This window comes from Ovis aries, chromosome 7 (genome assembly GCF_016772045.2).
Source record: "Ovis aries strain OAR_USU_Benz2616 breed Rambouillet chromosome 7, ARS-UI_Ramb_v3.0, whole genome shotgun sequence".
Lineage (NCBI taxonomy): Eukaryota > Metazoa > Chordata > Mammalia > Artiodactyla > Bovidae > Ovis > Ovis aries.
In genome coordinates, this window is record NC_056060.1 from 56,730,619 (window position 1) to 56,747,948 (window position 17,330).

The 17,330-nt window shown below is 41.7% G+C and overlaps 1 protein-coding gene across 2 annotated transcripts in view; it reads right to left on the reverse strand.

The window, feature by feature from the left end:
• TMOD2 (tropomodulin 2) overlaps positions 1-17,330 on the reverse strand; it is a 64,640-nt gene that overhangs the window by 23,289 nt on the left and 24,021 nt on the right. For both annotated transcript variants that reach the window (XR_009601223.1, XM_027971831.3), the window contains exons 4-6: positions 13,988-14,110; positions 10,922-11,008; positions 2,438-2,568 (exon numbers count right to left, since the gene is read on the reverse strand). Coding sequence is in view for 1 of the 2 variants with exons in the window: in XM_027971831.3 (XP_027827632.1) it covers positions 2,438-2,568; positions 10,922-11,008; positions 13,988-14,110 (341 nt within the window). In the remaining variant the exon portion in view is untranslated. The remainder of the gene's footprint in view (positions 1-2,437; positions 2,569-10,921; positions 11,009-13,987; positions 14,111-17,330) is intronic.

The following is a 17,330-nucleotide window of genomic DNA, read 5'->3' on the forward strand; positions in this document are numbered from 1 at the left end:
ATCTAACACAGTGTGACACCGGCATCACTTCTGTTCACCCTCCAAATTATGCACATACCACCCTTCCCTCTTTTTCTCTTTCATCCTCTATATTCTAGCCAGACTAGAATTAAATTAGCTCTAATTCCTACTCATCTTTCAAGACCCAGCAGAAACATCACCTCCTTTGTTTATTGGTTCTCTTAGGCAGAATCAACTTCCCTTACCTGCAGTTCCACAGAATTTGGGGGCTTACCACATCATGTTATAATATCTGCTTAGTGTTTTTCTCCTAATTTAAGTTCTTCAGAATCGAGACTGAATGAATCTTACTCTCCCTTCCATAGCACTTAGTACTGAGCACCGGAGAGGCAGGCAATACCGGGCACAGCTAGAGGCTAACATGAGTGCATGGAGCACTACAGGCGAGCTCTGTGACGGGGGACACCTGAATCTTTTAAAGTCCCACTAAGGATTAATTGAGATAATGAATTTCAAGTATTTAGCAAAGTATATGGCACATAGCTAGTTCAGTTCAGTTCAGTCGCTCAGTCGTGTCCGACTCTTTGCGACCCCATGAATTGCAGCACGCCAGGCCTCCCTGTCCATCACCATCTCCCGGAGTTCACTCAGACTCACGTCCATCGAGTCGGTGATGCCATCCAGCCATCTCATCCTCGGTCGTCCCCTTCTCCTCCTGCCCCCAATCCCTCCTAGCATCAGAGTCTTTTCCAATGAGTCAACTCTTCGCATGAGGTGTCCGAAGTACTGGAGCTTCAGCTTTAGCATCATTCCTTCCAAAGAAATCCCAGGGTTCATCTCCTTCAGAATGGACTGGTTGGATCTCCTTGCAGTCCAAGGGACCCTCAAGAGTCTTCTCCAACACCATACTTCAAAAGCATCAATTCTTCGGAACTCAGCCTTCTTCACAGTCCAACTCTCACATCCATACATGACCACTGGAAAAACCATAGCCTTGACTAGACAGACCTTAGTCGGCAAAGTAATGTCTCTGTTTTTGAATACGCTATCTAGGTTGGTCATAACTTTTCTTCCAAGGAGTAAGCGTCGTTTAATTTCATGGCTGCAGTCACCATCTGCAGTGATTTTGGAGCCCCCCAAAATAAAGTCTGACACTGTTTCTACTGTTTCCCCATTTATTTCCCATGAAGTGATGGGACCGGATGCCATGATCTTCATTTTCTGAATGTTGAGCTTTCAGCCAACTTTTTCACTCTTCTCTTTCACTTTCATCAAGAGGCTTTTTAGCTCCTCTTCACTTTCTACCATAAGGGTGGTGTCATCTGCATATCTGAGGTTATTGATATTTCTCCCGGCAATCTTAATTCCAGCTTGCGTTTCTTCCAGTCCAGCATTTCTCATGATGTACTCTGCATAGAAGTTAAATAAGCAGGGTGACAATATACAGCCTTGACGTACTCCTTTTCCTATTTGGAACCAGTCTGTTGTTCCATGTTCAGTTAGTAGTCAATAAAAATCAGTTGATATTATTAAATGCTAGAAATTGGCCTAATAAGAAGGAACACAAAAGGTGTCAGCTAGTGTTTTCTCTTTCTCTCATTCTTTCTCTCTCACACAACACAATTTCTCCTCCCTTTGAGAGCGCTAAGACATTGTCAAAGCAGAAGTGACTCCAGAGAATAGGTCATAAAAGACATTGTGGCTTTCAGTTTACTCTCTCTTTTTCTCTTGGTTCATTTGCTCTGGGGGAAGGAAGTTGTCATGACGTGAAGATATGTTGGCAGCCCTATTAACAGGTCCATGTGCTGAGGAAACTGAGGCCTCCTGCCAACAGTCACATGAGTGTGCCATCTTGCAAATGGAGCCCCAAGCCCTGGTCAAGCCTTGAGATGACTGCAGCTCTGGCTGACAGCTTTACTACAGCCTCATCTGAGACCCTGAGCCACAGCTACCTGGCCAAGTCACTTTCAGATTCCTGACACTCAGAAATTATGTGAAATAATAAACTGTTTGTTGTTTAAGCCTCTAAGTTTTGGGGTAATTTGTTACTCAGTAGTAGAAAACTAACAACACTTGTTTAACACAAGTACTGTAATTCTTTTCAAAGAATTCTAGAAATAATTCTTTTTTTAAAAACCTACTTCTTTAATTTACTTAAAACATTTATTATAATTTTTTAACTTTTTATTTTATATATAAGAGAAGAGCCAATTAACAATGTTGTGATAGCTTCAGGTGGACAGCAAAGGGACTTAGCAATATATACACATGTATGCATTCTCCCCTAAACTCCCTTCCCATCCAGGATGCCACATAGCATTGAGCAAATAAATCCACTCTTTCTGAATAGGATATTTTGCCTCAAAATCAGCAACTATAAAGGATTTAGAACATGTGTAAAGGCAGGTGGTCATCTCCTGTAAGTTTTCTGACTGAACAATAAAGCAAGTGACTGACAACAATCATAATGAAATACCTTAATATTGTTGAGGTTGACTTCTTGCAAGCTGGGATCATTGGCTTTCATCTGCTGTAGACTTACTTCCACATTTGTGGGGTTGGGTGGTTCCTCAAATACTGGCTTGACCTTTTCACCTTTGACCACATCTAAGACACAAGTTTTAATTTAAAAAATAAAATTTAAGGTCTCTCCCATAAAAATCAGGGACAACTTCCCCCCAGATGACCTTCTTTTCATATGTGGTGATTCTAATAATATTCTAATATCAGTGATAGCAAGCTTATTCTCAACTCAGCAAGCAGAGGAATGGTGTGGCTCTGAGTTACAGCCTCCCAGGTTGGTGTTTTCAGCTGCAATGAGAAGTCTCAGTGGTTGATGCTCCATGGAGCCAAAAGTGCAGGAGGCTCTACAGCAAACTCAAACTCCTAAAAGAATATCCACAGGTAGTTATAGCTGCTCCATATGGACCTTTTTCAAACTATAATAACCAAACCAAAGAATCTAAGATGCACAAAAATGAGTTCCTTTATTTCCCAAACCTTAATTCTCCCCTGGCCCATCCTCTAATTTCCATCTTGGAGCTTTAATTTTGAGGATGGTATAGGAAGAGAAAGGAATAGAAAAGAAGTAGAAGAATTCTCAAAAGCAGTTAACAGAAAATGTTTGCAATGTATGTAACACACAAAGGGTTCATATCTCAATATACACAGAGCTTCTACAAGGCAGTAAGATAACCCAGTGGAAAATGAACAGCTAATGATCAGAGGAATCTTTACCAGTCAACCAAAAAAATATAAAAAGTAATTAAATTCTGAGAAATTTAAAAATGAGATACCGTTTGATTTGCCAAAAAATGTAAAAAGATAATATTCAGAGTCAGCAACAATGTGGAGGAAAAAGCATCTTCATATATTGTTAGTGGGAAGGAGAGATATTCCATGTACAGAAATATTCAGTGTTATCAAGATGTCAGTTCTTCCAAATGCAATGCAATCCCAATGAAAATCTCAGAAATTTATTTTTCAGATATTAAAAAATGATTATAAAGTTTATATAAAGAGGAAAAATAAACAGAATAGCCAAAACAATCTTGAAAAAGAAAAACAAATCCAGCAATTCAACTTAAAGAAGACTTAAAGCTATAGGAAGGAAGATAGTGATATTGGTGAAGATATACAAATAGATCAGTGGAACATAATAGAGAGGCCACAAATAGACCCACATAAATACAATCAATTGATCTTTGACAAAGCAGCAAAGGTAATATAGCGGAGAAAAAAGTAGCCTTTTCAACAAATGGTGCTGGAACAACTGGACATCTACATGAAAGAAAAAAATAAGTGACTCTAGATACAGACGTTATGGGCTTCCCAGGTGGTGCAAGTGGTAAAGAACCCACCTGGCAATGCAGATGTAAGAGCTGGTTCAATCCACGGGTTGGGAAGATCCCCTGGAGGAGGGCATGGCAACCCACTCCAGTATTCTTTCTGGAAAATTCCATGGACAGAGAAGCCTGGCAGGCTACCTACCGTTCATAGGGTTGCAAAGAGTCGGACACGACTGAAGTGACTTAGTACGCACACACAGACCTTACATTCTTCCCAAAAATTAACTCAAAACAAATCATAGACCTAAATTTAAATGCAAAACTATAGAACTCCTAGGAGATAACATAGGATAAAATCTAGATGACCTTGGGTTTGAAGATGAAGTTTTAGATACAGCCCTAAAGGTATAATCCTTAAAAGGAAGAATTGATAAACTGACATGCATTCAAATTAAACATTTACACTCTGCAGAAAATACTCTCAAGTGCCGGGGTCTAGCCCCGGTGGATCTAGGGAATTCGAAGCGGGGATGGAGTTGGCGAGGAAAAACTTATTTGTTTAGAAATATAAAGAGAGATTAGGAAAGAATAGCGTAGTAAGAAAATTAGTGGAGAAAAGAAGCTGAATAACTTGGTTTATGCGGAGAACCAATAAAGTTCCAAGACAAGGAACTTGCACTGTCTACGTAGGCCACCGGCGCCCGCTTGAATAGCAGAGGGTGCCCCGCCTTGGGCTCCCTCTCTCGTGGGTCTTAGAAGCCAGGGCAAATAAGTAGACACGGTGAGCCTCCACGCTCTAGACGGGAATTCAGCCAGAAAAGGGAGAAAAGAACGACATGGGGGAGCCAAGCATCGGTGCCAGACCCACAACTTTATTTTCAAAAGCAGCTTATATACCCCTGCTGCTGCTGCTGCTGCGTCACTTCAGTCGTGTCTGACTCTGTGCGACCCCACAGACGGCAGCCCATCAGGCTCCCCCATCCCTGGGATTCTCCAGGCAAGAACACTGGAGTGGGTTGCCATTTCCTTCTCCAATGCATGAGAGTGAAAAGTGAAAGTGAAGTTGCTCAGTCATGTCCGACTCCTAGCGACCCCATGGATTGCAGCCTACCAGACTCCTCCATCTGTGGGATTTCCCCCAAGTTGTACATAAAGAAATTATGGAATATGCAGAGTTATGCAGGGGCAGCAGTCCTGACCCTTATTGAGACCAGGCTTTTTGCATACCTTCCCATATACAAAAGGTCCCAGGTAGTTTTACATCATCTTATGGCCAGGGGGCCTGTTAACATTTTTATGGCTCTTTTCCTAGATAAATGTCTATCAACCAGAAAACTCTTTTTCCCTTGAAGTGTTTTTTCTTTAATCTGCATCACCCTCAAAGTACTAAATAAAGTTACATTCCTGTAGAACAAAGCTGCAGTGGGTTATAACAAAGGAAGTACTTAACTCAAAGATCTAATGTTGCTAATACCAGGTCTACTACCTGTTTTTTCTACATTCCAACTATATTTACCAATAAAAGATATGAAAATTTGGCAGCAAATATTGGCTCAACAAATGAAACCCTTAATCAGTCCTATTCTAATGATTTTGACTCCTCAGAAGAACCTACATTCCTAGGATGTTTTAAGCTTCCTGTGCCTCTTGCGGTTGGGAGTCCGCAAACAATCACATGCGCAACTGTAAGAGTCCTGTAGGCAGGCTAGAAAGCCATCAGAGGGGTTTTGGGATTGAAACACTCTTACTATGCCCAGGAGACTTATTATTTAAAAGCTCTAAATTAACTTTTTCCAGAAAAAGGTGGTGGGGGGACAGCCCCCTGTTAATGTCAGAAGAGTAGGTGGAAAGCATAACACAGTAAAGCAGGCAGACTCTGGTTTTGGGGGGTAGATTCTTGGGAACAGGGGGTCTCCTGAGGCTCGAATCTGCCTTTGCATATGCCGAGCCTCCTTCCTCATGACCTTTGCCATGGGCAGAGTTCCTCACACTGGCTCCCGGCACTCAAGAGCAATGGGGAGATGAAGCACAGACTGGGAGAAAATATTTGCAAAAGACACATCTGATAGACTCACAGATATAGAGAAAAAACTAGTGGTTACCAGTGGGGAGAAGGAGGAAGGGAGGGACACTATATGGGTATAGTGAAAAAAGGGTTGTTATGGGATTATTTGAAATCATGTGCGTGAGTACATCAAGGCTGTATATTGTCTCCCTGTTTATTTAACTTATATGAAGAATACATCATGTGGAATGCCAGGCTGGATGAAGCACAAGCTGGAATCAAGAATGCCAGCAGAAACATCAATAACCTCAGATATGCAGATGATACCACCCTTATGGCAGAAAGTGAAGAGGAACTAAGGAGCCTCTTGATGAAAGTGAAAGAGGAGAGTGGAAAAGCTGGCTTAAAACTCAACATTCAAAAAACAAAGATCATGGCATCTGGTCCCATCACTTCATGGCAAATAGATGGGGAAACAATGGAAACAGTGACAGACTTTATTTTCGGGGGCTCCAAAATCACTGCAGATGGTGACTGCAGCCATGAAATTAAAAGATGCTTGCTCTTCAGAAGAAAAGCTATGACCAACCTAGATAGCATATTAAAAAGCAGAGGCATTATTTTGCCAACAAAGGTCTATCTAGTTAAAGCTATGGTTTTTCAGGTAGTCATGTATGGATGTGAGAGTTGGACTATAAAGAAAGCTGAGCGCCGAAGAATTGATGCTTTTGAACTGTGGTGTTGGAGAAGACTCTTGAGAGTCCCTTGGGCTGCAAGGAGATCAAACCAGTCAATCCTAAAGGAAACCAATCCTGAATATTCACTGGAAGTACTGATGCTGAAGCTGAAGTTCCAATACTTTGACCACCTGATGCAAAGAAGTTACTCATTGCGAAAGACCCTAATGCTGGGAAAGATTGAAGACAGGAGCAGAAGGGGATGACAGAGGATGAGATTGTTGGATGGCATCACCGACTCAATGGACATGAGTTTGAGCAACCTCTGGGAGTTGGTGATGGACAGGAAAGCCTGGCATACTGCAGTCCATGGGCTTGCAAAGAGTTGGACATGACTGAGTGACTGAACTGAACTGTGTGAAAATTTTGCCATTTGTAAAACATTATATAATTTTTAAAATCTTTGATTCATTAAAAAAATCAGAAAAAGACTCATATGATAAAGCACTTATCCAATACACAAAGAATTCTTAAAACTCAATGATAAGGAAACAACATGATTTTAAAAACAAGCCAAAAAAGTTAAGAGATATCTCACCAAAGAAGATATACAAATGAAATATAAGCATATGAAAAGATGCTCCACATCATATGTTATTCAGTTCAGTTCAGTCGTTCAGTCGTATCCGACTCTTTGAGACCCCATGAATTGCAGCATGCCAGGCCTCTCTGTCCATCACCAACTCCCGGAGTTCATCCAAACTCACGTCCATTGAGCCGATGACGCCATCCAGCCATCTCATCCTCTGTCATCTCCTTCTCCTTCTGCCCCCAATCTCTCCCAGCATCAGAGTCTTTTCCAATGAGTCAACTCTTCGCATGAGGTGCCCAAAGTACTGGAGTTTCAGCTTTCACATCATTCCTTCCAAAGAAATCCCAGGGCTGATCTCCTTCAGAATGGACTGGTTGGATCTCCCTGCAGTCCAAGGGACTCTCAAGAGTCTTCTCAAACACCACAGTTCAAAAGCATCAATTCTTCGGTGCTCAGCCTTTTTCACAGTCCAACTCTCACATCCATACATGACTACTGGAAAAACCATAGCCTTGACTAGACAGATCTTTGTTGGCAAAGTAATATATCTGCTTTTTAACATGCTATCTAGGTTGGTCATAACTTTCCTTCCAAGGAATAAGTGTCTTTTAATTTCATGGCTGTAATCACCATCTGCAGTGATTTTGGAGCCCAAAAAAATAAAGTCTGACACTGTTTCCATTGTTTCCCCATCTATTTCCCATGAAGTGATGGGACCAGATGACATGATCTTAGTTTAGGGAAATGCAAATTAAAATAGTGACACACCACTACACACCTATTAGAATCACCAAATTCTGGAACGCTGACAAAACCAAATGCCGGTGAGGATGTGGAGCAACAGAAATTCTCATTCATTGCTCATGGAATTCAAAACCAAACACCTTACCATAAGATTCAGCAATCATGCTCCTTTATGTTTATCCAAAGGAGTTGAAAATTTATGTCCAAAATTTGAACATGGATATTTGTAGCAGCTTTATTCTTAATTTCCAAAACTTGGAAGCAACTAAGATGTTCTTCAGTAGGTGATCTGATAAACTGTGGTATATCCAAATAATGGAACATTATTCAGTGTTAAAAAGAAACGATCTATCACTGCCACATGATTTAGCAATTCCACTCCTGGGCATACGCATAAAATAAGCAAAAACACTAATTTGAAAAGACACGTGCACCCCCATGTTCACAGAAGTATTATTTACAATTGCCAAGATATGGAAGCAGCCTAAACATATATCAACAGATGAAAGGATAATATATACACATATGTACAAACAAATATGGGCTACTATGCAACCATGATAAAGAAAGAAATGTTACCATTTTACAACATGGGTTAACTTGGAAGGTAGTATGCTAAGTGAAATAAGTCAGACAGAGAAAGCCAACTACTTTAAGATGTCACTTATATGTGAATCTTAAAAAAACAAATTAGTGAATATAACAAAAAGGAAGTAAACTCGCAGATACAGAGAACAAACTGGTGGTTACCAGTGGGGAGAGGAAAGGGGGGAGGAGCAAGACAGAGAATTAAGAATTCTCTTAATAGAGAATTAAGAAGTACCAATTCTTATGAATAAAATAAACTATGGGGATATGCTATATAACATAGGGAATATAGCCAACTCCATGGTAATATATAATAACTATTAATGGAGTATAACCTTTAAAAACTGAATCACATGCCGTATACTTATAATTTATATAATATTGTACATCAACTATTACTCCCAAAAAAGAAAAGAAAGGTTCTATCAAATCTTGAAAAGACACAGAGGAACCTTAAATGCATATTACCAAGTGAAAGAAACCAGTCTGAATAGGCTACATACTATATGGTTTCAATTATATGACATTCTGGAAAAGGCATAATGATGGAGATAGTTAAAAGATCAGCAGTTGCCAGAGGTTAGTGGGGAAGGAGAGATGAACAGGCAGAGCACAGAGAAGTTTCAGGACAATGAAACCACTCTGCCTGATACTGTAGGGGTGGAAACTGTCATTGTACATTTGTGCAAACCCACAGAATGTACAAACCTAGCAGTGAGCCCTGTTGTAAACTTTGGGCTCAGAGTGATAATGTGTCAATGTAGGTTCATTAACTGTAATAAATGCACCACTCTGTGCAGGATATAGCTAAGTGGAAAGGCTGTGCATATGGAACGGCATATCTCTGTACCTTTCTCTCAATTTTGCAGTGAACACAAAACTGTTCTAAAAAAATAGTATTTTTAAAAGTTAATGATATGTGTGTATGTGTATGTATAAAAGCCCAGTATGCTATGCACCAGACTTTTTTTTCATAACAAACATGTCAGAATGTTACATTTTGGTATTGAGATTAAAAGGATGAATATTTTTCATTTGTATGCATAAGAAACCAGAAGGAAAATAAAAGGAATATTGCTCACTGTCTGGGTAAATTACCCAGTAAAAATGGTGGCTGACAGACACATTGGTGAAACTAGAAAGCATTGCCAAAGTCACCATCAGAGAGAATAAAATATAATTTTATTAAGAAAAGTTGTGATCTTCTGTGAGTTTTCATAACAGCTGGATCACACTGTACTGAAATTATTTGATTATTGATCTGTCCCTCCCACAGATAAATAAGTTCCCTTGGGCAGGTACCATCTTTTTTACCTTTGTACCTAAGCCTAGAACATTCCTGACACAGTAAATATTTAGTAAATGACTGATGAATGAGTAAGTGAGAGAGGCTAATGAAGGGTACATTTCTCCAGAAAATGGTGACAAAGAAGAGAGTGGTCTAGAATGTTCTGTGGGAAATCCACGCCAGTGTGTCTTTCATGCTCTCTGGGGGAAGTAGATACTCAAATTCGAATGACAAACATACATTACTGAGACAAAGAGGCACTCGAATAGAGAAGAAAATTTATCTAAAATACTACAGAAAATTAACCCTGAATATTCTTTGGAAGGACTGATGCTGAAGCTGAAGCTTCAATACTTTGACCACCTGATACGAAGAGCTGACTCACTGGAAAAGACCCTGATGCAGGGGAAGATTGAGGGCAAGAAGAAAAGAGGGCAACGGAGGATAAAATGATTGGATGGCATTACCAACTCAATGGACATGAGTTTGAGCAAGCTCTGGAAGACAGGGAAGCCTGGCATGCTGTAGTCCATGGAGTTGCAAAGAGTCAGACACGACTGAACAACAGCAACAATCACAAACATCCATAATTAAGACAAAAAGACGTTTCTCGAATAGAGAAGGAAAACTTAGCTAAGATACTATAATTAAAGCTAATTAAAGCATCGTTATGACATAAAACTCTCCTTTCTGTGCTGACTAAGCAAACCTTTTTATCTATCATTTCCTCCTTTGACTGAATCAGGAGAGAATTTGCCTACAATGCAGGAGATCCTGGTTCGATTCCTGGGTTGGGAAGATCCCCTGCAGAAGGGATAGGCTACCCACTCCTGTGTTCTTGGGCTTCCGTTGTGGCTCAGCTGGTAAAGGATCCACCTGCAATGCGGGAGACCTGGGTTCAATCCCTGGGTTGGGAAGATCCCCTGGAGAAGGGAAAGGCTAGTATTCTGGCCTAGAGAATTCCATAGACTGTATAGTCCGTGGGGTTGCAAAGAGTCAGACACAACTGAGTGACTTTCACTTTCATCAGGAGTGTGTTCTGGGCAACACACACTGATCGGTACTAGTCACACTGCCAGACAGAGCTCCCAGTGCTGGCCACTCTATTCTGATCTGATTGCTCACAGCCCAGTGATCCTTGGTGAACTGACAAAATCCACCTTCAAAGCCTAAAAGAATTCCAGACTCCCCAGGGGCCCAGTCAACAAGCTTCTCTCCTATTAGCAACACCCGGAGGCTCCCAGGTTTCATAAAACCACAGATTTCACGTCAACTTACTTCTCACAGGCCCTTTGCCACCTTTTGTGTTGGTCGTTTCTTCATCAAACTTGGGGTTGTTGAGCAAATTGTGTACTCCCAGAACAGCTGAAAAGCAAAAATAATCTGTGAATAAAACTTAAGTTTGAGAAAGCTTGTTAAGATGTCTACATTGTTAATTTTTCCTTTGTAGAACAATTCTTCATAGAATAAAGATAAGTCTCTTGACCTCACTTGCCTCGCAAAGTGTGTGACACATGTATAGTATTAAATAAGCTTTTTTTAAAAAATCCCTCCTCCTAAGATCACTAGCATTCTTCACGTCTTTCTACATCTATATATGTGGAATCGTGTAGGATCTGAGGGACAATGGTCTAGTTGTCTCAAAACCGAAAATCTGCTTAGATCTCCTAGTTAAGTAGATTCATCCCTTATGTTTTCTCATCTGTAAAATTTGAACGTGGGACTGAGTCTAATATTTTAAGGTCTAACATTATGTAGACTATAGTATGTAGTTTTTCTGGAGACAAAGGGCTGAAAGATCATGGTTCTCTTTCAGTGTTAAGCCTCCCCATTGCTTTCATCTCTCAGTACCGAAAAGAGTGGTTCTTTTACCTTCTAGAGCATCCCAGGGTGGGAAGTAAGAGATGTCAGCAATAAAAGGTTCGGTAAGCAGGCTATTTTGAGTCTCCTGTACTACACAGAACTTGCACCAGAGGGCAGTACAGTATGCAGGAGACTGCTGCTGCTGCTGCTAAGTCACTTTAGTCGTGTCCGAATCTGTGCGACCCCATAGACGGCAGCCCTCCAGGCTCCCCCTTCCCTGAGATTCTCCAGGCAAGAACACTGGAGTGGGTTGCCATTTTCTTCTCCAATGCATGAAAGGGAAAAGTGAAAATGAAGTCGCTCAGTCGTGTCTGACTCTTAGCGACCCCATGGACTGCAGCCTACCAGGCTCCTCCATCCATGCGATTTTCCAGGCAAGAGTACTGGAGTGGGGTGCCATTGCCTTCTCCAATGCAGGAGACAGCACTGGCCATAACTGAACACGGAGCAGGCACTAACTGCCACTGCCCACCCAGCTTTCCCTTCCTTAACCAAACTCCAGGTGAGAAATTCCAGGAGGCCTCCTGGAGAAGGATCCCAGAATAATTTGCCAGTGGTGGCAGGGGCCTACCTCTGAGCTCCTCAACTGCTGTAAACTATACTCTAGGACAGCCCGTATAGCCAACAAAAGGTAAATGTTCAGAGCCAGTGAGTGTATGGGTTTAGAGTAGCAGTCAGGAGCAGTCAGCCTGAGTTTAAATCCTAACTCTGTTATGTACTATCTGTATGGCTTGAGAAGTCATTAAATACCGCTGAACCTGTTTCCCCATCTGTAAAACAAGGATAATCATTGCACTTTACCTATTACAAGGGTTAAATGACTTCCTATGTGTTATGCAGTGTTCTAAGTGCTTTACAAATTCTTGTTAAATAAATAAGAATTTGTCACTGTGTTTTTGGCATTGTCTAGAGAGAATAAACACAGGACACTGAGACCATCCAACAAGCATATCTTGCTTTGGCCCCATGTTCACTAAGCAACTTATGATTATAATTTCACTCCCCTTGTCAAGTTTTAATTTTAGAATAAGGCAGAGTTGGTTCTCCTGGGAGGAAGATTATTATTACTCATGTCTTCCAATGGAATAACAATGTGAAAATTCTTGCCAAAGCTGTGGACTGTTTTTCAAAGTGCTTCTATCCTGTGGGGATCTAATGACCCTAATAATGCAAATTTCCATCCAATTAGTACACAAATACATGGGTATATGCATGGAATCTTTTTCAAAGGAAGTACAAGAAAAGGGAGGAAGCTTATATAATTCATTACATATTATTTTATACTATTTGGGTTTTTTCTTAAAAAAAACTTTTTACTTTATATTGGAGTATAGCCAATTAAACAGAGAAGGCAATGGCAACCCACTCTAGTACTCTTGCCTGGAAAATCCCATGGATGGAGGACGCTGGTAGGCTGCAGTCCAGGGGGTCTCGAAGAGTCAGACATGACTGAGCGACTTCACTTTCACTTTTCACTTTCATGCATTGGAGAAGGAAATGGCAACCCACTCCAGCATTCTCGCCTGGAGAATCCCAGGGACGGGGGAGCCTGGTGGGCTGCCGTCTATGGGGTCGTACAGATTCAGACACGACTGAAGTGACTTAGCAGCAGCAGCAGTGGCAGCATACCCAATTAACAATGTTGTGACGGTTTCAGGTGCACAGCAGAGTGACTTAGCCACACATATACATGTATCCATTCTCCCCCCAAACTCCTCTCCCATTCAGACTGCCACATAACACTGAGTAGAATTCCCTGTGCTATATAGTAGGTCGTTGTTGATTATCCATTTTAAATATAGCAATGTGTACATTTGATCCCAAATTCCCTAACTATCCCTTCCCTGGGTTTTTTCTATCTGTATGTACAACCAATTCACAATTCACATAATAATAATAGTTATTATTACACTGTTACTATTGTTAAGAAAACTAGAAAAAAATGAGCAGACTGGGCTGAATATGGATCTACTTTACTGGGGAAATATAACAGTAAAACGGGTTCTGCTCCATGGTTAGGTTAATATAACTCTAAGCGGGAATGAAAAACAGTGACTGCGGGAAAGAACAAGAAATTTTGTGATGGAAATGGAAATTTTGTGATTATAAAATGCCAAATGTGGAGCTTTTTTGAAGGCATAAGGGCTGTTATTCTATTGTTTAAGTTCTCAACACTCCTTCATATTTCTTCTCTTTGATTTCTCACAGTAACTCTTGGATTTTATAGGATAGGCATTACTGTGGGTACTTTACAACTGAAATATGATTTTACATTTTATAGCTGAGATACGGTGAAATGTTTGCTAAGAGAGCTTAGGTGACCTGCATCCAGCATCTCAGCTGCCTAATGGCTGAAGCCAACTTGATATCATAATAACAATCAACAGTGACACAGGGGCTCAGAGGCTGCTTCGAGGGGGTCAGTGCATGTCTGGAGGTCACAGTGCTAGACAGAAAAGCTTCCCAGAGCTGAGGACTAACCTGCAAGGTCATAGAGTTCAGTGTCGGAGGCGCTGGCCAAAGCTTCTTCCAGTTCTGGGTCCAGGGTCACCTTTTCTTCTTTATGAGTTTCTATGGGCTTTTCTTTGGGGATGAAGACTCTCCCTTTAAATCAGAAGAAAAACAAAAACATTGTGTGCTGCTGCCTTGTTATAGGGGAAGTGAACTAACCAGAGAATGTACAGCTCTGGTCATTAAGAGCTGAAGCATTAAACCAATGCAGGTCTAACCAGGAGTAGTGGATTAGTGACATTGGCATCATTTCAGAAATTAAGGAATCCTGGCTAGACATGCTCCTGGGTCACTGGTGGTCTTCCTGGGGCCCTGTGCACACCTCACTCTGATCCTTCCACTCTTTCTGGAAAACTTGCTCTCTGCTCCTTTAACCCAATCATGTGGCTTCTCCTAAGCTCCCCTGAGCAGCTGTCCACCCCGTCTGGACCCCTATTTATTACTCTGACTACTCCTGGACGCCTAACCCCCTAAGAACCATCTGCAGATTAACCTGGATCAGGAGTTAATTCACCATAGCTGCTCCCCAGACCTCTGCTCCGAGAACAGAAGACGACAGCTTTCCTCTTGTTATTTTCTCACTACCCTAATACTGCAAGTTAATTGGCCTTTTATTGAAGAGTTGACATTACAATTGATTTTTTCCTTCACAATTAGTCTAACAATAACCATGCTGCCATAGAAACAGCTCCATGTTTCTACTGCAAACCTTGGTTATTTGCCCAACCTTACTTTCTTAATAAAATGACATCATCAGCGGTTCACGAGGCATTGGATGCACATGGTTCAGAGCAGCCGTGACGCTGCATAGGGAAGGCAGCAGCCAAGGGGCCGGTACTCCTGCTTCCGTGGGCCTAGCACAGAAGCTCAGAGATGGCATTCATTCCAATCCAAGTGGTCCAGTGCCTGCACCATGCCAGTTTCTGTGCCAGGATGCAAGAGAGACACAGTCCCACTGTGGATCTCAGATTCGTGCGACAAACACACAAAACTGGAAATAAGTAAACAAAAGGATGAATGTTGTCACAGTGCTATGGGAGCAATAAATGGATGTCATGATAGAAGGAGCGTGGTTTAGACAGAGAGGTCAGGGAAAGCTGGAGGCCCTGACATTTAAGCTGGGACTCTCAGGAGGTAAAAAACGGGGAGGCAGGGCAGAGAGAAGACAACCTCGGGGTGGGAAGAGAACTTTGCAGGTTTGGGGAATGGAGTGAGGACAGGGGGCTGAGCTTAGTGAGGGGAGGGGAGACGCAGTCAGAGAGGCGGGCCAGGTGAGCTCTCCATGGCTGTGCACAGCATGGCAATGGTTTGAGACAGTAAGCAGGGAATGACATGATCGGATCTGTGTTTTAAAAAGACAATGGATGCCACGAGGTTATCAGCTATTCCAGTCGTATTTTGGGGACCAAGTCACTGTTACAGCTGAGAAACCTGGATAGGGGATTGGTAGCCACTTTTCCTCCAAAGGGGAGCTCAGGGTGGGGGGCTAGGAAGGAGGATTTTCCTGTCTTAGTTCAGAGCTCACTCCCTGCTGAAGGAACATCCTCTTACTCCTCAGGCCCCTTCCAGGTCTATCAGAATGTTTCTCACCACATGCTCCCTGAGGGCAGGGCAGGGTCTGCCCTGTGGTCCCAGCACCTGGCACAGGGCTCTGAAGCCAGGAGGTGGCTGGTAGATGCTAGATGAACAGATGATTAACTGCACTGGCCTCTAGTGGAAGCATCTAACACAACAGAGGCAGACCTGGGGTACCTGCAACTGGGACAGTCCCCGGCTAAGAGGAACACGCCAGTGTTTGATGCTACTTTACACTTCCAAACTGCTTCTTTGGGGCTTAAAAAAATATTTTTTTATGAAATAAATTTGAATACCAGTACACTTGATAGAGGAGATCAGTCCTAGGTGTTCTTTGGAAGGAATGATGTTAAAGCTGAAACTCCAATACTTTGGGCACCTCATGCGAAGAGTTGACTCATTGGAAAAGACTCTGATGCTGGGAGGGACTGGGGGCAGGAGGAGAAGGGGACGACAGAGCATGAGATGGCTGGATGGCATCACCGACTCGATGGACATGAGTTTGAGTGAACTCTGGAGTTGGTGATGGACAGGGAGGCCTGGTGTGCTGCGATTCATGGGGTTGCAAAGAGTGGACATGACTGAGCGACTGAACTGAACTGACACTCTGAGTATTCAGTTCATTTTGGGCTTCCCAGGTGGTGCTAGTGGTAAGAACCCACCTGCCAATGCAGGAGACTTAAGGGATGCGGGTTCAATCCCTGGGTGGGGAAGATCCCCTGGAGGAGGGCATGGCAACCCACTCCAGTATCCTTGCCTGGAGAATTCTATGGACAGAGGAGCCTAGTGGGCTACTGTCTATAGGGTTGCAAAGAGTCGGATACGACTGAAACAATTTAGCACAGCACAGCACATTCAGTTAATTAGCCTGTGGGTTCCTTTTTCTGCCCCCTTACTCAAGCAGATTATTACTTTTTTTGGCTAGGTAGATTTTTTTTTTAAATAAATTATGGTTACCTGCGTGGGTTTCAGAAGCCAGATTCACACTTTTCTAATGACAATATTCTCTCTTTTGAACTGGCAGCTTCTTTTGTTGTTCTTGCTGTTCAGATATTTAATTTCTCTGTACATTAGTCTGTATTTTTTAAAATTTTATTGAAGTATAATCAATTTACAATATTATATCAGTTTTAGGTATACAACAGAGTAATTCAATATTTTATAAATCCATTAGATTTAAAGTTATCACAAAAGAATGTTTATATTTTCCTGTGCTATATAATACATCCTTGCTACTTACTTACTTTATACCTAGCAGTTTGTGTTTCTTAACCCCATACCTCTATCTCACCCTTCCCCTCCTTTCTTCCCTTCTGGTAATGACTAGTCTGTTCTCTATTTGTAGCCTACATCTTCTGCCATGGTTCTTTTTTTTTAATTTTAATTAATAGACTTTATTTTTTGGAGCAGCTTTAGGTTGGCATTGGAAAGTACAGACAGTTCCCATGTCTGCCCTGTCCCTAATTCACAACCTCCCCTCTAATGACAGCCCACAGCACAGTGTGTACTTGTTACAACTGCTGAACCTACACTGACATCATTGTCACCCAAAATTTACAGTTTATACTAGTGTTCACTCTTTTTTTAAAAAAGTTGGGGTACAGTTGCTTTATAACATTATACAACAAAGTGAATTAGCTATATGTATACATATATATCGGAGAAGGCAATGGCACCCCACTCCAGTACTTTTGCCTGGAAAATCCCATGGACAGAGGAGCCTGGTAGGCTGCAGTCC